The 23,060-nt window shown below is 44.9% G+C and overlaps 1 protein-coding gene and 1 pseudogene across 6 annotated transcripts in view; both read right to left on the bottom strand.

The window, feature by feature from the left end:
• The window catches only part of LOC148325142 (solute carrier family 53 member 1-like), a 280,462-nt gene that overhangs the window by 212,296 nt on the left and 45,106 nt on the right, over positions 1 to 23,060 (bottom strand). For 5 of the 6 annotated variants that reach the window (XM_088311143.1, XM_088311148.1, XM_088311147.1 and 2 more), the window contains one exon: positions 20,819 to 20,968. The exons of the other annotated variant lie outside the window; for it this stretch is intronic. In XM_088311143.1, the coding sequence (XP_088167269.1) occupies positions 20,819 to 20,968 (150 nt within the window). The remainder of the gene's footprint in view (positions 1 to 20,818; positions 20,969 to 23,060) is intronic. 6 annotated transcript variants of the gene reach the window in all.
• Positions 119 to 17,794, bottom strand: LOC148325143 (uncharacterized; annotated as a pseudogene).

Here is a 23,060-nt window from a genome sequence, read left to right as displayed (position 1 = left end):
TGTCTGTATTGTTGTATTGCACTGGAGAGGGGAGCCCTCTAATCTCGTTGCACACTTGAGTACAATGACAATAAAGGGATTTCTATTCTATTCTATTCTATTCAACAGGGGTGATGCTTTAGAAAAGCCTGCCACCAGTCCGTGGCATCTGGAAGCTTTTAGTCGGCAAGCAAATGGTGGCTTGCGCCACCTGTCGCGGCCCAGAGAAAACCCGCAGTGAATAAGTGGGCTATATTTCAGCTATCAGAGGCTTTAAACAGATATATTTTTGTGGCTCAAACATATTTGAATGTGTAGGAGTGTGTAAGACGGACACACAAATTTGATATAGTTGAGTGAGGCATGTTTTCGGTATTACAGCATTTTCAGTAAACATGGGGAATAAAAAATGGAGTGCACTTGTGTAGTACAGTGAACCCCCGGTTATCGCGGTTAATGGGGACCGAGACCACCCGCGAAAACTGAAAATCCGCGAAGTAGCGTCGCACCTTAAAAAAAACAACAACAAAAAAACAAAAAAAAAACACCGTATATATATACTTCGCACCTATATATATATATATATACATTTATATATAAATATATATAGGTGCGAAGTAGCGGCACACCTTCAAAAATGCAAAAATGCTTAAAAAACAAAACAATATATATATATATATATATATATATATATATATATATATATATATATATATATGGGTAGAGAGAGAGAGAGAGTGAAATTCATGTTATAACAAAAAAAAACCAAATTATTATTAAAACTTGTGTTTTTATTCCCCAGCCATTATTTTTGTATTTATTCAATGACTTCTTTTTGTATTTATTTAATTACTTCGACTTTTACCTGCTGGTACGCCGTCCGGTGTGCCCTGTGAATGTTATGATCCTGCAGCAGAGCTGGAGGATTGAACAGGACTCTCCAAACGCAGACACAGGAAAAAAGGTGGTGATACAAAGATAGTGTAGCGACTTTGTAAATGGTTCAAGGGTTCTGTGTTTTTCTCTTTTCTGTGGAGGCTGTGAAGGCAGCAGGGGAGTGAACGTTATGTTGTTGTCGTTGTGTTGCTCTCTCTCTCTGATCGGCGTGGTTGCGGCCAACAGCAGCCGTTTTTGGCTTAATGATAAAAGCGTTCGCTGATGGACAAATTGGCCTGATTTATTAAACAACGTTACAATATTTATTATAATCACAATATAGTCAGTGTAATCAGCGCGTCTCGCAGCAGCTGACGGCATGGCGCGAGACTATCGCTGGAGGAACGCCGACACAGCTGAAAAAACAAAAACACACGCGGCATGACAGGCACGGATCATGACAGTGAAATGAAAGGTGGCATTCTTCATTTATTTATTTATTCATTCATAACTGACAGCCTCGCGCTCCGCCCGTGCCCGGGGAAGGTGCTCCTCTTCGGCTTACTGTGACGCGAGCATGCCCTCCTCCTCGGCAGCTCCCATTCGGTTAAACTTAGGGGCCGTTTGGCACCGCCCGTGCCCGGGGAAGGTGCTCATCTACGGTTTAACTGCCACGCACGCCGGCCGGAGCTCTGATACGGTCCGAACCGCGCGAAACGTCGCCACCAATCGTGTCCGGGGGAACCTGCTCTTCTTCGTCCACTCTCCTCTTCGGCGCACACCGGCCGTCTAACCGCTTCAGCGCCCCCTTGTGCCGCTCGGCGAAACTACAATGCCCCCGAATATTTTTTAGACCCGCGAAGCACTGAACCCGCGAAAGGTGAACCGCGAAGTAGCGGGGTTTCACTGTACTTATATACACTGACACAAGTGTCCAAAGTGCTTAATAGAAGCTCAAATTCACCTAGACACATACATTTATACGCCAATGGGCGATGCTGCCATGCAAGGCTTTGCCAGGCCCACTGGGAGAAAATTACAGTTCAGTGTGTTGTTCAAAGACAGAAAAGGCTTGGTTTTTCACAATTTTGAACCCTCATTTTATATTGCGAAATTCGGCCCCCTTGAACTTTTTGACCTGTTGCCACATTACAGGCTTGCAACAAAGAAAGGAGGTTTTTTTTTGTGAGGAATGTAACACCAAGTGGGACACTCAATAAATCCAATGTTTTCCTAAGTGACTGAAGATATTCAATACAATACAATACAATTTTATGTATATCGCACATTTCACAACAGCAGGGGCTGCAAAAAAGCGCTGTCCATATGCCGTCATATAAACTAGCAGGTAATTAAAACACAAATTAAAACACATAAATACATTTACAATAGATACCAGAATATTAGCAGAACAGCGAAAGTCTCATGTTGAGTCAAAAGCTAAAGAATAAAAATGTGTCTTCAAACGGGTTTTAAGAATGTACAGAGAAGGGGCTTGCCTAACATTTAATGGGAGATCATTCCATAGGGAAGGACTGGCAACAGAAAAGGCACTATCCCCCCCTGAGGCTCCATCTAGTCCTCGGCATCTCAAGCAGCATTTGGGCCATAGAATTGAGGCAGCGGGCAGGTGCGTATGGGTGGAGGAGCTCAGAGCAGTACGCTGGGGCGAGGCCATTTGAAGATCTGAAGACGAACATAAGTATCTTAAAGCTAACTCTAAAGTGCACTGGGAGCCAAGATTGGGGTTATGTGATCCGTTTTCTGAGCGCCAGTTAAGAGGCGAGTGGCAGCGTTTCGGACCAGTTGGAGGCACTTGAGCAAGGACTGGCTGACTCCAAAGTAAAGTGCATTAAAGTAATCTAGCCTAGATGTAACGAACGCATGGATTACTGTTTCTAAGTGCTGTTGGGAAAGAAAGGGCATCACTTTAGCCAGCTGCCAAGATGAAAGAAGCTGGATCGAATAACAGCACTGATCTGCTGATTTCATTTAAAGCCACTGTCCAGTTAAAAACCCAAGTTTGAGACTGTTTGCTTTTGATAAAATGCCAGGGGGGCAAGGTCAACATGGTTGAGAGTAGTAGGGCCACTGGGACAGAACACCATAACCTCTGTCTTCTTTTCATTGAAATTCAGGAAGTGTCATCCTGATTTTGATTTCCTCAAGGCAGGACAAAAAATGGTCTCAAAGAGAATGCGTCTTTTGATGGAGTCCACCAGTGTGTCATCATTCTCAGGATAATTGTACCTGCTCTATGAAAGTCTCGAGGTCTGTTTAAAGCTCAAATTACATCCAAAGATCAAGGAACACACCAGGCAGGTCTGCGATACTGTTGTGGAAAAGTAGGATTAGGACATAAAAAAGTTCACAAGCTTTAAAGCGGATGGGTCATGAAAAAAGTTCCAAAAAAACTAAAAATTAAGACTACAGATCCAAATAAAATTCCATGATTACAGTGAAACCCCGCTACTTCGCGGTTCACCTTTCGCGGGTTCAGTGCTTCGCGGGTCTAAAAAATATTCGGGGGCATTGTAGTTTTGCCGAGCGGCACAAGGGGGCGCTGGAGCGGTTAGACGGCCGGCGTGCGCCGAAGAAGAGCGTGGGCGAAGAAGAGAGTGGACAGAGAAGAGCGACATTTCGCCTCGCTCGGGGCCTTGCGAGAGTTCCGGAGGAGACCGGCCGCCGTGCGTGCGTGCGTGGCAGTCAAGCCGGAGAGGAACAACCTCCGCCCGTTTCATTCGGGACCGGTGTCGTGCCAAAGTACTTACCCCCTGCCAAAATCTGCATCCCCTGTCGCGGGAGCGCGCACGCATTGACTGAAGGCGACGCGATGTTACTACGTTTGTTTTCATTGAAAGGCACGAAGAATGTATGAGTTTGTGTTTTTCATTTGCTGTAATTTAAACTAGGGTTTCCATAAAAGTGGCAGTCTTAGTCGGTGCGGTTTTCAGCACACCATTCGCTACAATTCAACACGTAGAGTAAGCGTTTGGCTCGGGGGGGGGAAATTACCTGCATTTGCATTAGTTAGACCAAAGAAATTTCGCAATCAATGAAGCTACCAAAAAGGAATTTCAGTGATCAAAACACGATGAAAAGGGGAGAGGATGAGTGAATTGGGCGATCGTGTTTCCAGCGAGATCAAATTAAGTGTCAACATACACATAGGTGGTATCCTGTTAGAGAACACGTAATTGTATTCCAATTGACTGATTTGTTTATTTTTTATAACCACCGATAGCCGCGTCAAGAGTAGCAAAAGAATAAAAAAATAAAGTCACTCGCGTTCTGTGTCGGACTCGAGGTGCATTCATTGACCACTTACGCAGTAGGAAAGTTACCAGGGGGGGGGACTGATTCTGGCAGCCTCTGCCACAATAAGTACCCCCCCTCTAATCACAAAAATTGACCCCAACCATCAAGTGACTTATTCTGTGTACCTATTGGATCATTTTGAGTATGTGTGGCAAATTTGAGCAGGATCCCTCTTTTCTAGGCAAAGTTACCAGGGGGGGCTGCCAGAATCAGTAACTTTCCTACTGCGTAAGTGGTCAGTGAATGCACCTCGAGTCCGACGCAGAACGCGAGTGACTTTATTTTTTTATTCTTTTGCTACTCTTGACGCGGCTATCGGTGGTTATAAAAAAATAAACAAATCAGTCAATTGGAATACAATTACGTGTTCTCTAACAGGATACCACCTATGTGTATGTTGACACTTAATTTGATCTCGCTGGAAACACGATCGCCCAATTCACTCATCCTCTCCCCTTTTCATCGTGTTTTGATCACTGAAATTCCTTTATGGTCGCTTCATTGATTGCGAAATTTCTTTGGTCTAACTAATGCAAATGCAGGTAATTCCCCCCCCCGAGCCAAATGCTGACTCTACGTGTTGAATTGTAGCGAATGGTGTGCTGAAAACCGCACCGACTAAGACTGCCACTTTTATGGAAACCCTAGTTTAAATTACAGCAAATGAAAAACACAAACTCATCCATTCTTCGTGCCTTTCAATGAAAACAAACGTAGTAACATCGCGCCGCCTTCAGTCAATGCGTGCGCGCAGGGTATACAGATTTTGGCAGGGGGTAAGTACTTTGGCACGACACCGACGTGCGTGAGCGGAGCGCGAGGCTGTCAGTTATGAATGAATAAATGAATAAATAAATAAATGAAAAATGCCACCTTTCATTTCACAGGGCACACCGGACTGCGTACCAGCAGGTAAAAGTCGAAGTAATTAAATAAATACAAAAAGAAGTAATTGAATAAATACAAAAATAATGGCTGGGGAATAAAAAAATAATACGTTTTAATCATATTTTTTTGTTATAACATGAATTTCACTCTCTCTCTCGCTCTCTCTCTACCCGTATATATATATATATATATATATATATATATATATTTATTTTATTTTTTTTTAAGCATTTTTGAAGGTGTGCCGCTACTTCGCACCTATATATATTTATATATAGGTGCGAAGTATATATATATATATATATATATATATATATATATATATATACACACACACACTTTTTTTTTTTTTTAAAGGTGCGACGCTACTCCGCGGATTTTCAGTTTTCGCGGGTGGTCTCGGTCCCCATTAACCGCGATAACCGGGGGTTCACTGTACTTTGGTAAAAACACAGTGGCACATATTGCGGCAAAGAAATAAATTACAAAAATATATTATACAGTTTGAGGTCATCAGCAACTTCTCAGCCCATTTCTTGATGGTAGCGCATATTTGCAAATTATTGTTAGTGGAAAAAAAGTGAGGAAAAAGGAAAGATGTTAGGCTTAGGCTTTGTTGCGCTGCTGCTCTGATTTTCTGTCGCCACCCGCCCCGTCACCTCGCTGCAAGATTGTATCGAAATGTCCGGTGGTCTGTGCGCCTGCTGATGACGTCAGACAGTATAATATATTTCTTCGCCTCAATGTTTGTCACCCTCTGACTTTGGTGTCTCGATGTTTTGGGTTATGAAATAAACTAGAGCTGCGAGCCGCAATAAAGGGCTGTCGCAGCCCTGGCAACGTTGGGGTAATGGCACGTTGGAAATTTGAAATATTTACAAAAAATAACGTGAGGAATGTTCAAGAGGAATTTTTGAGCAGTTAGTAAGAGCAGCTCCTCCAACCCCGAACGTGCGGTCCATCTGATGTACCGTACTTTCGCGACCATAAGGCGCACTTTAAAGTTCCAAATTTCCCCCAAAACAAAAGAGGCGCCTTGTCATGCGACACGCCTATTGTATGGACTGAGCAACTCTCTCGACCATTGAGCCTGATTCCCTTGAGGCATTGCAGAGTGCTCGTTAGCACACCCTGCAATGCTTGGAATTGAGTGTGACAAATTCATTATGTGAATACGTTTTTTGATGATGGTGCAGGAGAAAGCTGGATAAAGGAGCAGCTGTCCACGATGTCGTAGTCTGTCTTATTATTCATGTTATTGCAAGCAAGAAACATCACAGGTTTAGACAACAGACTTAAAAAAATAAATAAAAATACTGCCCAAAGCACACCACTCAGGTCTCTCTAACCAGCCATCTGATTGGTTGAGGCTGAGGCTCGCAGAATGCCACAGAACTATTTTTATTTCTTTTGGGAATATGAATGGCATGAGAGATGCATGTTTTTTGTTAAATTTATTTCTTTGTTTCATTGTTTCCTAGTTCACAGATATTTTGGGTTTTGATTTGAAACCGTGACTCTAAGGAGTGTGGTGACCAGTGACATCCCTGCCCTGACGTTGACGATTAGATGTGTTGCCATGACATCTCTGATCTGGCTGAGCTGAGGTGCTGGTATTGACAGCTATTCACATGAGTGCTGGCATGGGTGATTGAGCTAGCATGAGCGAGCTAGCATGCGTGAGCTAGCATGCGCCTAGTAGTACGGCGCGCCCAGTGTAAATAATAAATACAAACATCATGGTCCATGGAGAATCTTGTTTAACCACGTCTGTCATTCTGTCCATTACCATAGCGAACAAGAAAGGAATCAAAGCCGATCCCCGATGTAGTCCAACCTCCACCTTGAACTCCTCCGTCACACCTACAGCACACCTCACCACTGTCTTACAGTCCTCATACATGTCCTGCACCACTTGAACAAACTTCTCTGCTACTCCAGACTTCTTCATACAAAACCACAATTCATCTATGGGCACACTGTCAAAGGCTTTCCCCAGATCTACAATGACACAATGCTGCTCCTTCTGACCTTTTCTGTACTACTCTATCAGCATCCTCAAAGCGAATATTGCATCTGTTGTACTCTTTTTTTTGGCATAAAACCATGCTGCATACATACAGATGTTCACATTTGCCCTCAGTCTAGCTTCCACCACTCTTTCCCACAGCTTAATAGTGTGGCTCTTCTGCTTTATTCCTCTGTAGTTGCCACAACTCTGCACATCTCCCTTGTTCTTAAAAATGGGCACCAGCACACATCTCCTTCATTCCTCAGGCATCTACTCACTGTCTAAGATCCTGTTAAACAACCCAGCCAGAAATTACACTGTTACCTCTCCTAGACACTTCCATACCTCCACAGGTATATCATCAGGGCCGAGTCCCTTTCCGCTCTTCATCCTATTCAATGCTCTTCTCACTTCATCCTTACGGATCTTTGCTACTTCCTTGTCCACAGCAGTCACCTCTTCTTCTCTTCGTTCTCTCTCATTTTCTTCATTCATCAACTCTTCGAATGACTCTTTCCATCTTCCCATCACACTACTGGCATCTGTCAACACACTTCCATCCCTATCCTTTATTACCCTAACCTGCTGCACGTCCTTCCTATCTATGTCTGTAGAAAAGGCTGCTCAGAGACTGCGACACAGACTCCTTTAAGAGGGCGGAGCTAAGCGCTCCAACTCCCGTTGCGTGTGCGTACATATATAGGAAGGAGGAAGAAGGAGAGACGGTGGCGAAAATTGTGTCAGTGCTGTCTATCTAGTTAAGTTTATTCAAGTTATAGTCCACATTTATCCTGCTTCGAGTTGTGCGTGAGACAAGTAAGTTTACAGCTTTAATAACACTGTTCGTTTGTGTGTACAAATACATGTTTCACTGCTAATTAGTAACATGTGATGTTCACGAGCGCATTTATTGCCGCGACTTCCTTCCGTTTGTGTTGTGATATTTGCATTATTCAGACATAGATACATTATTATTTCTTTTTGTAGAACCACACAAATATTTCATTTGAAGCATCAATACGTGTGTACTGTGACTTCAACATTAAAAGACCAGAAAACCAAGATCCTATCCTCGTTATTGGAGTTCTAACCGGACACACAACAGTGATTTGCATACTCCTCCCAGGACAAGTTATTCACATATTTTTCAATGGTCCGTCGAACGGGATGGCAAATCGCTGTTTGAAGATGCAGGATTCAGAATTAGCAGCACCTGGCGGCAAACCTAAACGATTGACATCGGTGCCTTCCTATATGTCTGATTATGACCTGAGTGGGCCAGGGGATCTGAGTAAATTCCGAAGACCAGCTGTTCTTACTCGAGCATTACAAGAGGAGCACATAGCCACGGAGCGCTCAACTAGTAGATCCCCATCACCACCGGCTAGCCAGGCCTGTGGCATGGTGAATTTGGGGGATGTTGAGCACGAGCAAGGGTCTCAGCATTTTATGATGCAAACCACCAGGGGGCAGGATAGTAACCCACTCAGTGAGTTTAATGCTGCCCTAAGAGAGAAAATGCTGAACTCCGCAAACAGTTTCAGAGCCTGATGACTGCCTTACAGTCCAATCCTCTGCTTCCTACTCCCCCACCTCCAGGCACATACCGCAGTGGGTTTGACGGAGGCAATGGGTGTCTCATGCTGACATGCATGGCCAAAGGCATCCTGCTCGCTTATTCAGAGCTAGTGACCCACAGTATGAAGATGCATACGTTGGCAGAGATTCATCCTTCCCCCAAGGGCCCTACTCTAATGTTGCACAGAGAGAGACCACATGCAGAGGTCCCAGCATTCCCAGCCTTACATCATCAGCCCCCAGAGAGTTTGCACGTATGAAGTTAGCCTTAGAGAATTTATTACCGCATGACGCCACTGAGAGATACAAGTAGCAGATTCTCACTGATCATCTTAAGTGTGAAGAAGCCTCACTCGTGGCTGACTCTTATTGTATTCCCAGGCAACCCTACACAGATACGATGCTTGCTCTCACCAAGATGTATGGGCAGCCCCACAAGCTTGCTGTGCAACGGATTGCAGCGTTAATGGATGGTCCAAACCTACGTAGTGGTGATGTTTAGAGCTTTCGTTTATTCGCTCTCAATGTGCGCTCACTAGTGGGCATGTTAGAACAGCTGGGGCGACAAGGCCAGGTTGAATTAACCTGTGGGTCTCATGTTCTGAGGCTCTTAAGTAAACTTCCCCACGACCTCAACGCCAGCTTTAAAAGATTTATCCATCCACTTAGAGTTTACATTCCTACTCTTTTCGAATTCGCTGATTGGCTGGAATATGAGTTAGAAGTTCAGGAAGACAGCATTACGCCCCCCAAGAGAGAGGAGGCGTCCAACAAGAGACATGATAACAAGCGCGCTACTAAATCTTCAAGTAAGTCTGCTACTATCCTCCTGAACACTGAGAAAGCTTCGGGATCAAGCTCTGCAGAAGCCCCACCTGCCTCTGGACAGTCAGCCGACAAGTCAAATACGATGAAAAAGAGAAAGGCCTACTGTCCATATTGCGATAATGACAAGCACTTCCTGAACAGCTGTTCTAATTTGAAGGACGTGAGAAGGGAACAAAAGGTCACGTGGATTAAAGTCAATAAGAAGAGCTGGCGTTGTGGACGCAATCATCAAGCGGCGAAGTGCACGCTCAAAGTCCCCCATAAGGACTGTGGCAGGAAACATCTGCTTGTGCTGCATGACGTGAATGAGAGAGAAAAGGAGGAGGAACAAGCACCGCATTCACCGCCAACAGAAAGCTGCCTCGTAAGCACAACCAACAAAGTCCTGTATGCAGACCGGAGATTGCGGACCCTGACCCCAATACCCCCAACTGTCTCCTCATTAGTCGTCCATGAGGGCTCAGAGATTCTTGGCCGCAAAAGATGGAGGCACAGTCAGGTGCTAGCAGACCATTTCTGGCAGCATTTCCTGCGACACTATCTGCCAGGACTTCAAGCCCGCCACAAGTGGCAAAATGAATCAGCTAATCTGCAAGTGGGAGATGTAGTCATGATTGTGGACAAGCAGCTGCCACGGGCCTTCTGGCCTGTGGGGAAAGTCTCTTAGGTCTTTCCTGGACCAGACACTCGAATCAGATCAGCTGAAGTGACTGTGAAGGGAAGAACTTACGTCCGACATGTGGCAAGACTCATCAGCCTACCTGCTCTGCCGAAGGAAGATTAATCACCCTTTGTATAACCTTTTCTGTTGTTCATATTCACAGGTGAATATGGGGGCGGCTGTAGAAAAGACTGCTCAGAGACTGCGACACCGGCTCCTTTAAGAGGGTGGATCTTAGCGCTCCAACTCCCGTTGCGTGTGCGTACGTATATAGGAAGGAGGAAGATGGAGAGACGGTGGCGAGAATTGTGTCAGTGCTGTCTATCTAGTTACCGTATTTTCGCAGTCATAAGGCGCACTTTAAAGTCACAAAAATTCTCCTTAACAAACAAAGCGCCCTGTCAGTCGATGCGTCCATTAAATGGACAAAGTACCACTCACGTCCATCAGCCCTTGTCATCAACGAGCTGTTGGAAGTGCATGTTAGCACACCCTGCTGGGCAAAGAGTGAGTTGTACATGCTTACAATCGACCGTGACAAATACACTATCTGACTATAATGTTTGGGTGATGGTGTTGGAAAAAGCTGGACAAAGGGCAGCTGTCCACAATGTTTTAGTCTGTCTTATCATTTATGTTATTGCAAGCAAGAAACGTCCCAGGTTTAGACAACAGACAAAAAGTCCAAAGCATAACAGCACATCTCTTTAAACAGCCATGCAAATCTCTCTAAACAGCTATGGGATTGTGGGTCTCTGCTCCCAGAATGCATTGCTTGAATTAGCTAAGGCTGAGTGGCTTTTGTGTTATTTTCATTTTTTTTGGGTATATTGATGGCATGAGAGATACATGTTTGTGTTAATCTTATTTCTATGTTTCATTGTTTGCTTGTATGATGAGTTTTTTATTTTGTTTTGAAACCGTGACTCTAAGGAGTGTGGTGAGCAGCCAAGTCCCTCCCCTGACGTTGCTTTGTAGGCTATTGCCAATGCACCTAATATTGGCCTGAGCCATTGTCAATGTCAGCTATTGTCAATAGAGACTTGGCGTCTGCTGCAATAATGGGGTGATTGCTCATGTTATTGGGGCATAGTAGGCTGCTATCGGCTGTGTCAGTGTGGGCAGCTCTGCCAAGTTCATGCTATGCTAACAGCAGCTGTGCTATCGTCTTGTCAGGCGGTGCGTCCAGTATATGTTACAAAGACAGAAATAGCGCCCTCAACAGGTGTTGCGCCCTTTGACACGGCTCGTCTTTTGGGTGCGAAAATACGGTAAGTTTATTGAAGTTATAGTCCACATTTATCCTGCTTCGAGTTGTGTGTGAGACAAGTAAGTTTACAGCTTAAAAACAATGTTCTTTTGTGTGTACAAATACAGCGGTACCTTGAGATACGAACGTCCTAATATACGATTTTTTTGAGATACGAAAGGAAATATTCGTAAATTTATGTCCTAACATACGCCGGAAAATTTTGAGATACAAACGGGCTCGCCTGCCTCAAAAATGCCGAGGCGTACGTTTATTACAGCTCGCCCGAGTGCAGTTTTCTCATGAAATTAAGAAAAAGCTGCCCAGATATCTGTCTTTGTACTATTTCCTGAACTCCAGAAATTGAAGAAACTAAATATCCGAACTCTAATAGTTGTTGAGTCTTTATTTGACCCTTTTATTCTTGAGTAGAAAAAAACGAACACGCATCGGAGTAAGTTTGGCTTTTAAAGGTTGATTTACTAACTACTTCTCATTTCCACGGTGACTCAACTCCAACAGTGTCTAACATTCTTCCGAAACATTCTGAAAACGGAGGCAGAAACAGACCTTTATTGATCGGTACTTTGTGAAAGTTAGTGAGGCCAAAAGGGTCAGACGTGGGAGTTCTGAAATTGATGAAAGTGAGGCCAAAAAGGCCAGACATGAAAGTGATGATGATTAGGTGATGATTAAGTAAGAAAAAAAAATTTAAAAGCTGCCAAAAAAAAAAATTTGAATAAGTTTAGATTTTGTATACTGTACGTATGGAGAAATAAGTGTTTAAATGTTTTTGGGTTACGTATGTAGAAACAAGTGTTTTAGTGTTTACGTATTAGTCCTCCTCCTGCACGCTGCAGCTCACCGTCACTGGGGTAAATAAAATTTGTTCTTCCCTTGATTTTATTAACATTAGTTTTTGTTTTTTTATAATTATGTGTGTTATTACTCACTTATTTTTATACAAATTGCTTATATTACATGTTATTTAACTCATTTTTGGGGTGGTTTTCATAGGAACGCATTAATTCATATTAAATGTACTAATATGGGAAATATTGATTTGACATACAATTGTTTTTTCACATACAGCGATTGTTCTGGAATGAATTAAAATTGTATCTCAAGGTACCACTGTACATGTTTCACGGCTAATTAGTAACGTGATGTTCACGAGCGCATTTAATGGAGACTATTGCCGCGACTTCCTTTCGTATCTGAGTCATGTATGATTGTGTTGTGATATTTGCATTATTCAGACATTGATACTTTATTATTTCTTTTTGTAGAACGACATAAATATTTCATTTGAAGCATAAAGATGTGTGTACTGTGACTTCAGCGTTTTTGAAGACCAGAAAACTCAAGATCCTATCCTTGTTATTGGAGTTCTAACCGGACTCACAACAGTGATTTGCATACTCCTCCCAGCACAAGTTAATCAAATATTTTTTACTGTCTCTCTGCCTTGTCAACCTGTTTCAAGACAAAGATGTCCTTTAATAGTCCCACAAAGGGGAAATTTGCAGTGTTACAGCAGCAAAGGCGGTGGCGTGATGTAGTCGTTAATGTATAACATGAGCAGCAGACATTCATAAAAAGCATGCAAATATACACAGTGTATACGTATATACACAGATCCCCATGTATATACACACTTACATCCCACAACATATACAAGTGTAAGAAACACTCCTAATGTCTGTCCATGGTACAGAGGGGAAATAAATAAAAACGCTGCAATGATAAAAAAAATGTATATATATATACTGAATGATAGAAAATACTGCAATGATAAAAATACTGCAATGATAAAAGTACTGTAATGGTAAGAGTACTGAAATGATCGATAAATAGTGCAATGATAGAAAATACTGCAATGATAAAAGTACTGTACTAATAAAAGTACTGCAATGATAGAGCATACTGCAATGACAAAAAAAACTGTAATGGTAAAAGTAGAAATTAGAAGAAATCCCTTTATTGTCATTGTACTCAAGTGTGCAACGAGATTAGAGGGCTCCCCTCTCCAGTGCAATACAACAATAATACAGACAAATATATAAATTAGATAAATAAATAAGAGAGTGCAATGGAATTTAGTACTGAATAGGGTATATAAAAACACATCACGATGCTGTTCTGCAAGGTAAGGGTGCTCTCGTGTGTGTGTGAGAGTTCAGAATGGTGATGGCTCTCGGAAAGAAACTCAGTCTATTGGTCCTCGATTTGATTCATCTGTAGCGCCTGCCAGCGGGCATCAGGTCGAACAGGTGTGAGTTTGGGTGGGTATTGTCTTTGACGATGTTGAGAGCCCTTCTGAGGCACCGGGCGGTGTAGATGTCCGACAGTGAGGGGAGAGGGCAGCCAATAATCCTTTGCGCTGTTTTGACTGTCCTCTGGAGCCTCACTCTGTCCGCCTCAGTGCAGCCGCTGTACCAGGTGGAGACACAGTACGTCAACAGGCTCTCGATGGACAAGTGGTAGAAGGCTAGCAGCAGCTTCCTGTCCAGGTTGAATTTCCTGAGGACTCTCAGGAAGTGCAGACGCTGGCGGACCTTCTTTACCACTGCTGTGGTGTTGTGAGTCCAAGAAAGGTCGTCGGAGATCTGTACTCCCAGGAACTTGAACGTGTGGACCCTCTCCACACACACGCCTTCGATGCAGAGGGGGGGCGGCACCGTCTTGTTCCTCCTGAAGTCGACGACAATCTCCTTTGTTTTTGCAGTGTTAAGGTGCAGTCTGTTGTCCTTGCACCAAGCTGTCAGTCTCTTTACCTCCTCTCTGTAGCCTGTCTCGTCACCTTCCGAGATCAGACCGACCACTGTCGTGTCGTCAGCAAACTTGACGATGGTGTTGTTGCCGTGGGCCGGGCTGCAGTCGTAGGTGTAGAGGGCGTACAGGAGAGGGCTCAGCACGCATCCTTGAGGGGAACCGGTGCTCAGCATGCGGGTGGAGGACGTGTAGGGGCCGAGCAACACAGTCTGGGGTCTGTTGGTCAGAAAGTCCTTAATCCAGATGCGTGTGAGGGCAGGGAGGCCGAGAATATCCAGTTTGGCGACGAGGATGTCCGGGATGATTGTGTTGAATGCCGAGCTGTAGTCCACAAAGAGCATACTTGCATAGCTCTGCTGTTGTTCCAGGTGGCCCAGCACAACATGCAGAGCAGTGTCGATGGCGTCCTCAGTGGATCTGTTAGCCCGGTATGCAAACTGGTAGGGGTCCAGAGTGGGAGGAAGGCAGTCCCTGATATGCTGGAGAACCAGCCTCTCGAAGCACTTCATGATGACTGGTGTGAGAGCAACAGGACGGTAGTCATTCAGGTGGACGGCTGGTGACTTTTTGGGGACAGGAATAATGGTGGAAGTTTTCAAGCAGGAGGGGATGACTGCTTGAGCCAGGGAGCGGTTGAAGATCCTGCAGAAAACATGTGCCAGTTGGTGGGCACATGCTCTGAGGACCTTGCCTGGTATTCCGTCGGGTCCAGTAGCTTTTCTGGGGTTAACCGCCAGGAGCGCGCGCCTCACATCGTGTTCCTCTACGATGAGTGGGGGGGAGTTGGAGCATGACGTGCGGGGGTGTGACGGTTGGGGCGAGTCAAAGCGAGCGAAGAAGTAGTTAAGCTCCTCTGCCAGCGATGCACTCGGGTCTACAGAGGTCGTGCTGCCGCCACGGAAGTTGGTGATGCTCCGTAGACCCTGCCACACCTCCCGTGGTCTGATACTGGCAAGGTGGGCCTCCAGCCTCCCCTTGTAGATTGCCTTGGCTAGCTTGATGCCTTTGCTAAGGTCAGCACGGGCCACCCTGTACTGGGCTTTGTCGCCTGACCTGAAGGCAGCGTCCCGGGCCTTGAGGAGAGAGCGAACCCTGCTGGACATCCAGGGCTTCGCATTTGGGAAGGTCCGTATAGTCCTGTGTAGGGACACAGTTTCCATGCAGAACTTGATGTAGTCCAGTACACAATGTGTGTAGACATCAAGGTCCTGATGATCAAAGAGGTCCCAGTTTGTGTCTTGAAAGCAGTCCTGTAATTCACTCATGGCGTCGTCACGCCAGGTTTTCACAGTCTTTGTGGTCGGCCTGAATCTGCGTCTGTACGCAGGTGCGAGCTGCAAGGGCAGGTGGTCTGACTGGCCGAGAGGGGCGAGTGGGAGGGCCCTGTATGCGTGCTTGATGTTCGAGTACACATGGTCGAGAGTGTTGTCTCCCCTCGTTGGGCACTTGACATGCTGGTGAAACTCTGGGAGTACAGTCTTTAAATTGGCCTTATTAAAGTCTCCCGCTACTACGTGAACGCCATCAGGGTGGGCCCGCTGATGTTTATTGATGACGCACGCGAGTAGCGAGAGCGCCGTGCTAGTGCTAGCGTCGGGAGGGATGTAAACAGCAGTGACAATCACGACCGTTAGCTCCCTCGGGAGAAAATAAGGCCGGCATTTAACGGACATGAACTCGATGTCGGGGGAAGAGTGCTTCTCGACGATCGTGCTATCGCCGCACCAGTTCTCATGCACGTAAACACAGAGCCCCCCGCCCCTCCTCTTACCGGTGTCCCTTGTCCGATCCGCGCGATGTAGCGAGCGCCCGGCCAGCTGGATGCAAGCGTCGGGGACGTCTGCGTGCAGCCAGGATTCCGTGACGACGATCACACTGCTATCTCACACATAGCGGTTTCCCAGGATTTGTAATCCCAGATCGTCGATTTTGTGGACCACGGATCTGGCGTTGGTGAGGTACAGACTCGGCAGTGGTTGCCTGTGGGGCTGCCGCCGCAGCCGTTGCAAGACACCGGACCTGCAGCCCCGCTTCTGCTTCCTCTCTCTGCGTCGCCTGCGCCGCCTCCCGGTCCCGATGACAAGCCACGGTGAGCCGGGCAGCCTCGCCAGTTCGTCCGGAATTTTGCGATCATAGCAAAATTCCTCTGTGATGGTTAATTCGCATCGATATCCAATGTCCACGATGTCCTGGCGGGTATATCGATTTTGTGCCTCAGTTGGTGCCAATAAGAGCAAGCAAACACTAATAAAAAGTAATAAGGAGCACTGGGAGGGAGAGCTGTTAGCCGCTGCGTCTATGCGCGCCGCCATCTTGGAATGTACTGCAATGATTAAAAATTCTGCAATGATAGAAAATACTGCAATGATAAAAATACTGTAATAGTATAAGTACTGCAATGATAGAAAATACTGCAATGATAAAAGTATTGTAGAGGTAAAAGTACTGCAATGATAAAAAAAATACTGCAATGATAGAAAATACTGCAATGATAAAAGTACTGCAATGATAAGAATACTGTAATGGGAAAAAAAATACAGCATTGGTCAATATTTTAAGTACAGAATTGGATAAAGCACAGTAGTTGTGTGTATTGCATTCTTGGACTGCACAATTGCACTAATGCCCGCCCGTTGTAAGCCTGACCTAATGTTCTAGTTAAAAAGTCTGACAGGAGCCGACAGGAAGGAGCGGCGAAATCTCTCTTTCGTACAGCGAGGGTGTAACAGTCTATCACTGAAGGAGCTGTGGAGTGTTCTAAGAGTGTCACTGAGTGGGTGGGCTGGGTTGTCCAGCATTGATGACAGTTTTGCAGTCATCCTCCTGCCCCCCACTGAGTCCACAGAGTCCAGGGAGCAGCCCAGGACAGAGATGGCCCTCCTCACAAGTTTGTCCAGTCTCTTTTTGTCCCAGCCCGAGATGCCTCCTGCCCAGGAGACCACTCCAAAGAAAGTCATAGAAGTTCCTGAGGAGTGTTCCCCGAACGCCAAAGGACCTCAGCCTCCTGAGTAGGAAGAGTCTGCTCTGACCCTTCCTATAGAGAGCGTCTGTGTTGTCGCTCCAGTCCAGTTTATTGTTCAGATGAACACCCAGGTACTTGTAAGTTGAGACCCTCTCATCGTCTGTTCCCTGGATATTCACTGGTGCAGGTGGAGAGTGCCGATGCTTGCAGAAATCCACCACCAGCTCTTTGGATTTCAGTCTCTCCCTCCTTACTGTCCAACCTTGCACACAAATCATCGTAAGCCCCTTGTTTGGCCTTTGCCACTTCTACTTTCACCTTCTGCTGCATGTCACTGTATTCCTGTCTACTTTCTACAGTCATCTCATTGTCCCACTTCTTCTTAGCTAACCTCTTTCTCTGGATCCATTTCTGCACCTCCTCATTCCGCCACCAAGTCTCCATATCTCCTTTCCTTCCAGATGACACACCAAGGACTTTCCTACCTGTCTCCCTGATCGCAATTTCTGAATTTGTCCAGTCATTTGGAAGCTCCTCCTTACCATCAAGAGCCCGTCTCAACTCCTTCCTGAAGGTCATAGAACATTCTTCCCCTTTCAACTTCTACCATTTTGTCCTCTGCTCTGCCTTTGTCCTCTTTGTCGTTCTCACCACCAGAGTCATCCTACACAATACCCTCCTATGCTGTCAAACAGCAATTTAAAATTTTCACAGAAGGGTAAATTTGCAAAATTTATGCTTACGTTTCAATCACAAATAACGCTACTGAGATAACATACTCTGAATGGTTGATGTAAACAGTGAAATTGTTCTGTGAGAGGCTTTCCTGTCTCCATACAATGATCCCATCTTAAAACGCACTGAAAACACTGTTTTCAGTGAAAAAAATAACATAAGTTGTCAGTGATAAAGTTAATGTAAACTGGCTGTGGCTTCAGCCACAAGGTGTATATTGTGTGTATATATCCATTCATATGCATCTATGTCTGTGGGTGTGGTGTGGTGGATGGATACACGTGACTTTCCTAAGGACCCAAGGAGGATAAATAGCCTGTGCATTGCACATACCGGTCATAGTTCACTGACTCAGTCGACTCAGTCAACTTAGCTGAAGGAAGATGCCGAAAGAATACAGCACTCAAGAGGCTTTGACATGATCGTGAACCAAGTCAACCCTTACAACATTGCTCGTCAGCCAAGTTCTGACTCTAAAAGTTAGAGTAGAGCAGTAGAGATTGGTTGCCACATTTGCAGAACAATGGTGAAGATGGAGAAAAAAAATAGGTCCATCAAATTGGTTTGCCCTTTGGTCGTGGAAATTAGAAAATGCAAATTGATGGGATGTTCACACCTAAATTAGGATATTCGTCCAATGTTAATCCCTTTGGGATGCCATTCAATCTTAAAAGGTAGAAAAGCAAAATAGATTCCCTTTAGAAGTTCTAGTGTTAAAGTAGGGCTGAACGATTTTATTATAAAAAAACAAAATCCCGATTTTTCTGGTTTAAATTGCGATTTTGATTTTTTTTCACATTTTTTTTAATTCACGATTCAGTGCAAAAGTCACAATTTCATAACAATGTACAGTGACATTTACAAACATGGCAGAAAATGCCATTATATCATTAAAAACAATAAAAGCTATTACTGTAATAATGCAAGGACACTTAAGAGGTTTTGTGAAGGGGGCAGTTTTTCTCAAGTTTTTAAAAATTCCATTCTGTCAAGTATAATTATGTGTTCTTGTATTTATGTAATTGTGTATATGAAAATTTATTTTTTTAAACCCCAAAATGTTTTACATTTCGTACTAATGTAATGTTCTTTGTAAAAAGATGTCAGATTATGTCAATAAAGTCATTGTCACTTTGCAAAGCTAAATTGATTAAAAATATAATTTTGAGACCTATTATTGTGTAGATCTCAAAACTCAGTACTCTGTGGTGCAAATATTATTGATGAGACGAGAAATATTTAATATACGCTTGACATCGAACCTATTTGTCATGACGACGTAGGGGTTTACGTGTTCAGGCCAGAGAGCGTCTGCTACATTGCTATGTGTAGCTGTCGTCTTATTTCATGTCTCTATGCGTATTGATTGAAATATGACATTTTTGTTCATAGCTGCTGGCTCTCCGCCCTAACGCGGTTCTAATCAGACATCTGAGAAGTCAACTGTTAACCTAAGTATTTATTTTGCGTCCTTCTCCTACGCTGTATTTTACTTTGGCAATTAATACACTTAGCGACCCCTCTTTCGCCTCCTTGTGTAAAGCGCTACTTGTTAGTGACGTCGTTTATTGCTCAAAACTCAGCTCGTTGCTGTTGCTATGCACGGACTTGCATATAACTCAAATAAAGTCAACACCGCTGCGCCGCAAGATAGCTTGGCGCCTAGCATTCAAGCAGAAGCGAAAGAAATTACTTCTGGGACAACGAGCAACAGCGCGATTTTTTATTTAAGCCGGAGAAAGTGTCTTTGATAACAAAATACAGTTTTATGGCACATAAAAAATATTGAACTGCTGAAATGAACGATATACAAAGGTGTGTGAGTGACTGGGTCTGCATGTGTCTGTGTGTACGTACTCGTGTGCGCGTGTGTGTGTCTGTTTGAACACCCCCGCCTGTCCCCCCGAATACAAATTACATTTTTTTTTTTTTGCATGTAGTGTACAGAAAAACAATTCGCTTGGTGCAAGGGAAACTACACGTTTCACAGCAGATCTTGTGTTTCGCTGCACTTGCAGACCTGGCATTTTTACTGTGGCCTGGCTTTTTCTGCCATGGGTGTCAAATATTTTACTTTATGTGTACAGAGTGGTAGCGACCGCTGGGTTTTGGCTCAAAATAATTGTCTGCAAAGCGGTCTACCCAAAATGTGCAAGTTCGTCTTTGTGTCTTTATTACGTCATAGTGTGCAGTGGGGTCTGACGCTTTTTGTCAGGAATGGGAATTTTGACCAAATTTAGCCATTTTCTAACATTGTCAGTGAAAAAACTGAAAAAGATAGAAATACACTTTTTTTTTTTATGAAAGACGAGAGTCTAATCTTTCTTTTGGGACATGACATGTTTTTATAGCATTTGAACACAATATTCTGTGGGCCTTGCAAAATCAGCCAAAGTCCAGAAAAACACTGGGATTGAGGGGAGTTCCTCCAGTGAAAATGGCTGGGATATAATGAGTTAGTAGGTGCAGTATGGTCGTGAAAACACGGTAAAATAACAGGTTTTATAACCTCATATTTAAGCGGATATGGGTTTAGGTGTTTTTTAGTTTTTAAATATGACTATGTATTGCTATGCCATTTTTCTGTTCATGTTGCTGTGCCGTTTGTGTTTAAATATTCTATTATTAAAAGTTCAAACAGGAACAACGATGCAATTCATTAGCTCATCTATGGTGTTTTTGCAAAGTATATGTTTGATTTAATATGAACTGTGCTATTCTCTTTTGGGTTTAGTTTTCTACTAAACCTCAACTGGAGAGCAGCTCCATGATTAAGAAACACTCATTTCCAATTTAAAGAGCAATGTTCCCAATTAATGATTAATTGATTTGAAGCATCGATGACATCATCATATGTATTGATGACAACTGTAAAAACACGACATTACATTGCCACTGAAAATCCTTGCAATCACTATTTTTTTTACACCCCTTGTGATTATATTAAAATCTGTTTACCTCAGTCTCAGATATGAGCAGTGTGATTTTCTTGCAAGTGTAGAATGGAGCCACTTCAACGTGGGAAACTCTCCAAAATGCACCCCGTGATGTATCCAAAATCTTGTCATGTTTCTTCAAGATCTTTCTAAAGCCTGTGAAATTCAGGTTCTGCAGACATGCATAAAGTGAGAGAAATAGCGATTAATGGACTGTCATGTTCAAGTGGACATATTTTGTTATGTTCTTATGTTAGCAGATTTGTCCGCCACATATACAAGTCCACACAGCAATTGTGGCATTCACACATATTGTCCTCTACTTTAATGACTGTGACATCTTTGGCCTTCCAAATTTCTCGACCAATCCAAACCATATTAAATTTTACATCTACATTACATTACTACAAGAAGTGCACTGTCGAAGTTGACAAGACACGACTCAATAAGGTAATTTGTATTCAGGGCTCCAGGCTAACCTTTGCTGATTAGGAGCACAGTGGCCCCAATCCTGAAATTTTAGGCGCAGAAGTAGAAAACATATGCGCACAAATATATCACGTTGATTTACAAAATAAATGTGTCCATTTTCAACATACACTGTGTTACTGATAAATGGGCTCAAGTGTGGTCTAGACCCCCCACGAGCCGTCACCTTACCGTGGTGGAGGGGTTTGCGTGTCCCAATGATCCTAGGAGCTAAGTTGTCGGGGCCTTTTGCCCCTGGTCGGGTCACCCATGGCAAACAGGTCTTTGGTGAGGGTCCAGACAAAGCACGGCTCACCAAACCCCCTTATGATGCTCAAAATTATTGGACCACGATTTCCCTTGCCCTGACGTGGGTCACCGGGGCCCCTCTCTGGAGCCAGGCCTGGAGATGGGGCTCGTCGGCGAGCACCTGGTGGCCGGGCCTGCACCCATGGGGCTCGGCCGGGCACAGCCCGAAAATGCAATGTGGGTCCCCCTTCCCATGGGCTCACCACTTGTGGGAGGGGCCAAAGGGGTGGGGTGCAATGTGAGTCGGGCAGCAGCAAAAGGCAGGGACCTTGGCGCGCTGATCCCCGGCTAAAGAAACTAGCTCTTGGGACATGGAATGTCACCTCTCTGGCGGGGAAGGAGCCTGAGCTGGTGTGCGAGGCAGAGAAATTCCAACTAGATATAGTCGGGGCTCACCTCCACACACAGCTTAGGCTCTGGTATCAGTTCTCTTGAGAGGGGTTGGACACTCTTCCACTCTGGAGTTGCCCAAAGTGAGAGACGCCGAGCAGGTGTGGGCATAATCATTGCCCCCCGGCTTGGCGCCTGTACACTGAGGTTCACCCCAGTGGACGAGAGGGTAGCCTCCCTCAGTCTTAAGGTGGGGGGACGGGTGCTGACTGTTGTTTGTGCTTATGCACCAAACAGCAGTTCAGAGTACCCACCCTTTTTGGAGTCTTTGGAGGGTGTGCTGGAGAGCGTTCCCCCTGGAGACTCCCTCGTTCTGCTGGGGGACTTCAATGCTCACGTGGGTAATGACAATGAGACCTGGAAGGGCGTGATTGGGAGGAATGGCTCCCCCAATCTGAACCCTAGCGGTGTTCTGTTACTAGACTTCTGTGCTCGTTCAAACATAAGGGTGTTCATATGTGCACTTGGCACCAGGACACCCTTGGCCACAGTTCGATGATCGACTTTGTAGTCGTGTCATCGGATTTGCGGCCGCATGTTTTGGACACTCGGGTGAAGAGGGGCGGAGATGTCAACTGATCACCACCTGGTGGTGAGTTGGCTCCGATGGTGTGGGAAGATGCCGGTCCGACCCGGCAGACCCAAACGTATTGTTTGGGTCCGTTGGGAACGCTTGGCAGAATCCCCTGTCAGAAAGAGTTTCAACTCCCACCTCCTGCAGAACTTTGCCCACGTACCGGGGGAGGCGGGGGACATTGAGTCTGAGTGGGCCATGTTTCGTGCCTCCATTGTTGAGGCAGCCGATCGGAGCTGTGGACGTAAGGTGGTCGGTGCCTGTCGTGGCGGCAACCCCCGAACCCGCTGGTGAACACCGGCGGTAAGGGATGCTGTCAGGCTGAAGAAGGAGTCCTATCGGGCCTTTCTGGCCTGTGGGACTCCGGAGGCAGCTGACAGATACCGACTGGCCAAGCGGAATACGGCTTTGGTGGTTGCCGAAGCAAAAACTCGGGCGAGTGAGGAGTTCGGTGAGGACATGAAAAACGACTTCCAGACGGCTTCAAAGAAATTCTGGTCCACCATCCGTCGTCTCAGTAAAG

The sequence above is a fragment of the Idiotropiscis lumnitzeri genome, chromosome 12 (assembly GCF_059441095.1).
Source record: "Idiotropiscis lumnitzeri isolate Australia: NSW breed Sydney's pygmy pipehorse chromosome 12, RoL_Ilum_1.0, whole genome shotgun sequence".
Lineage (NCBI taxonomy): Eukaryota > Metazoa > Chordata > Actinopteri > Syngnathiformes > Syngnathidae > Idiotropiscis > Idiotropiscis lumnitzeri.
This window is presented reverse-complemented; position numbering and strand designations above follow the sequence as displayed.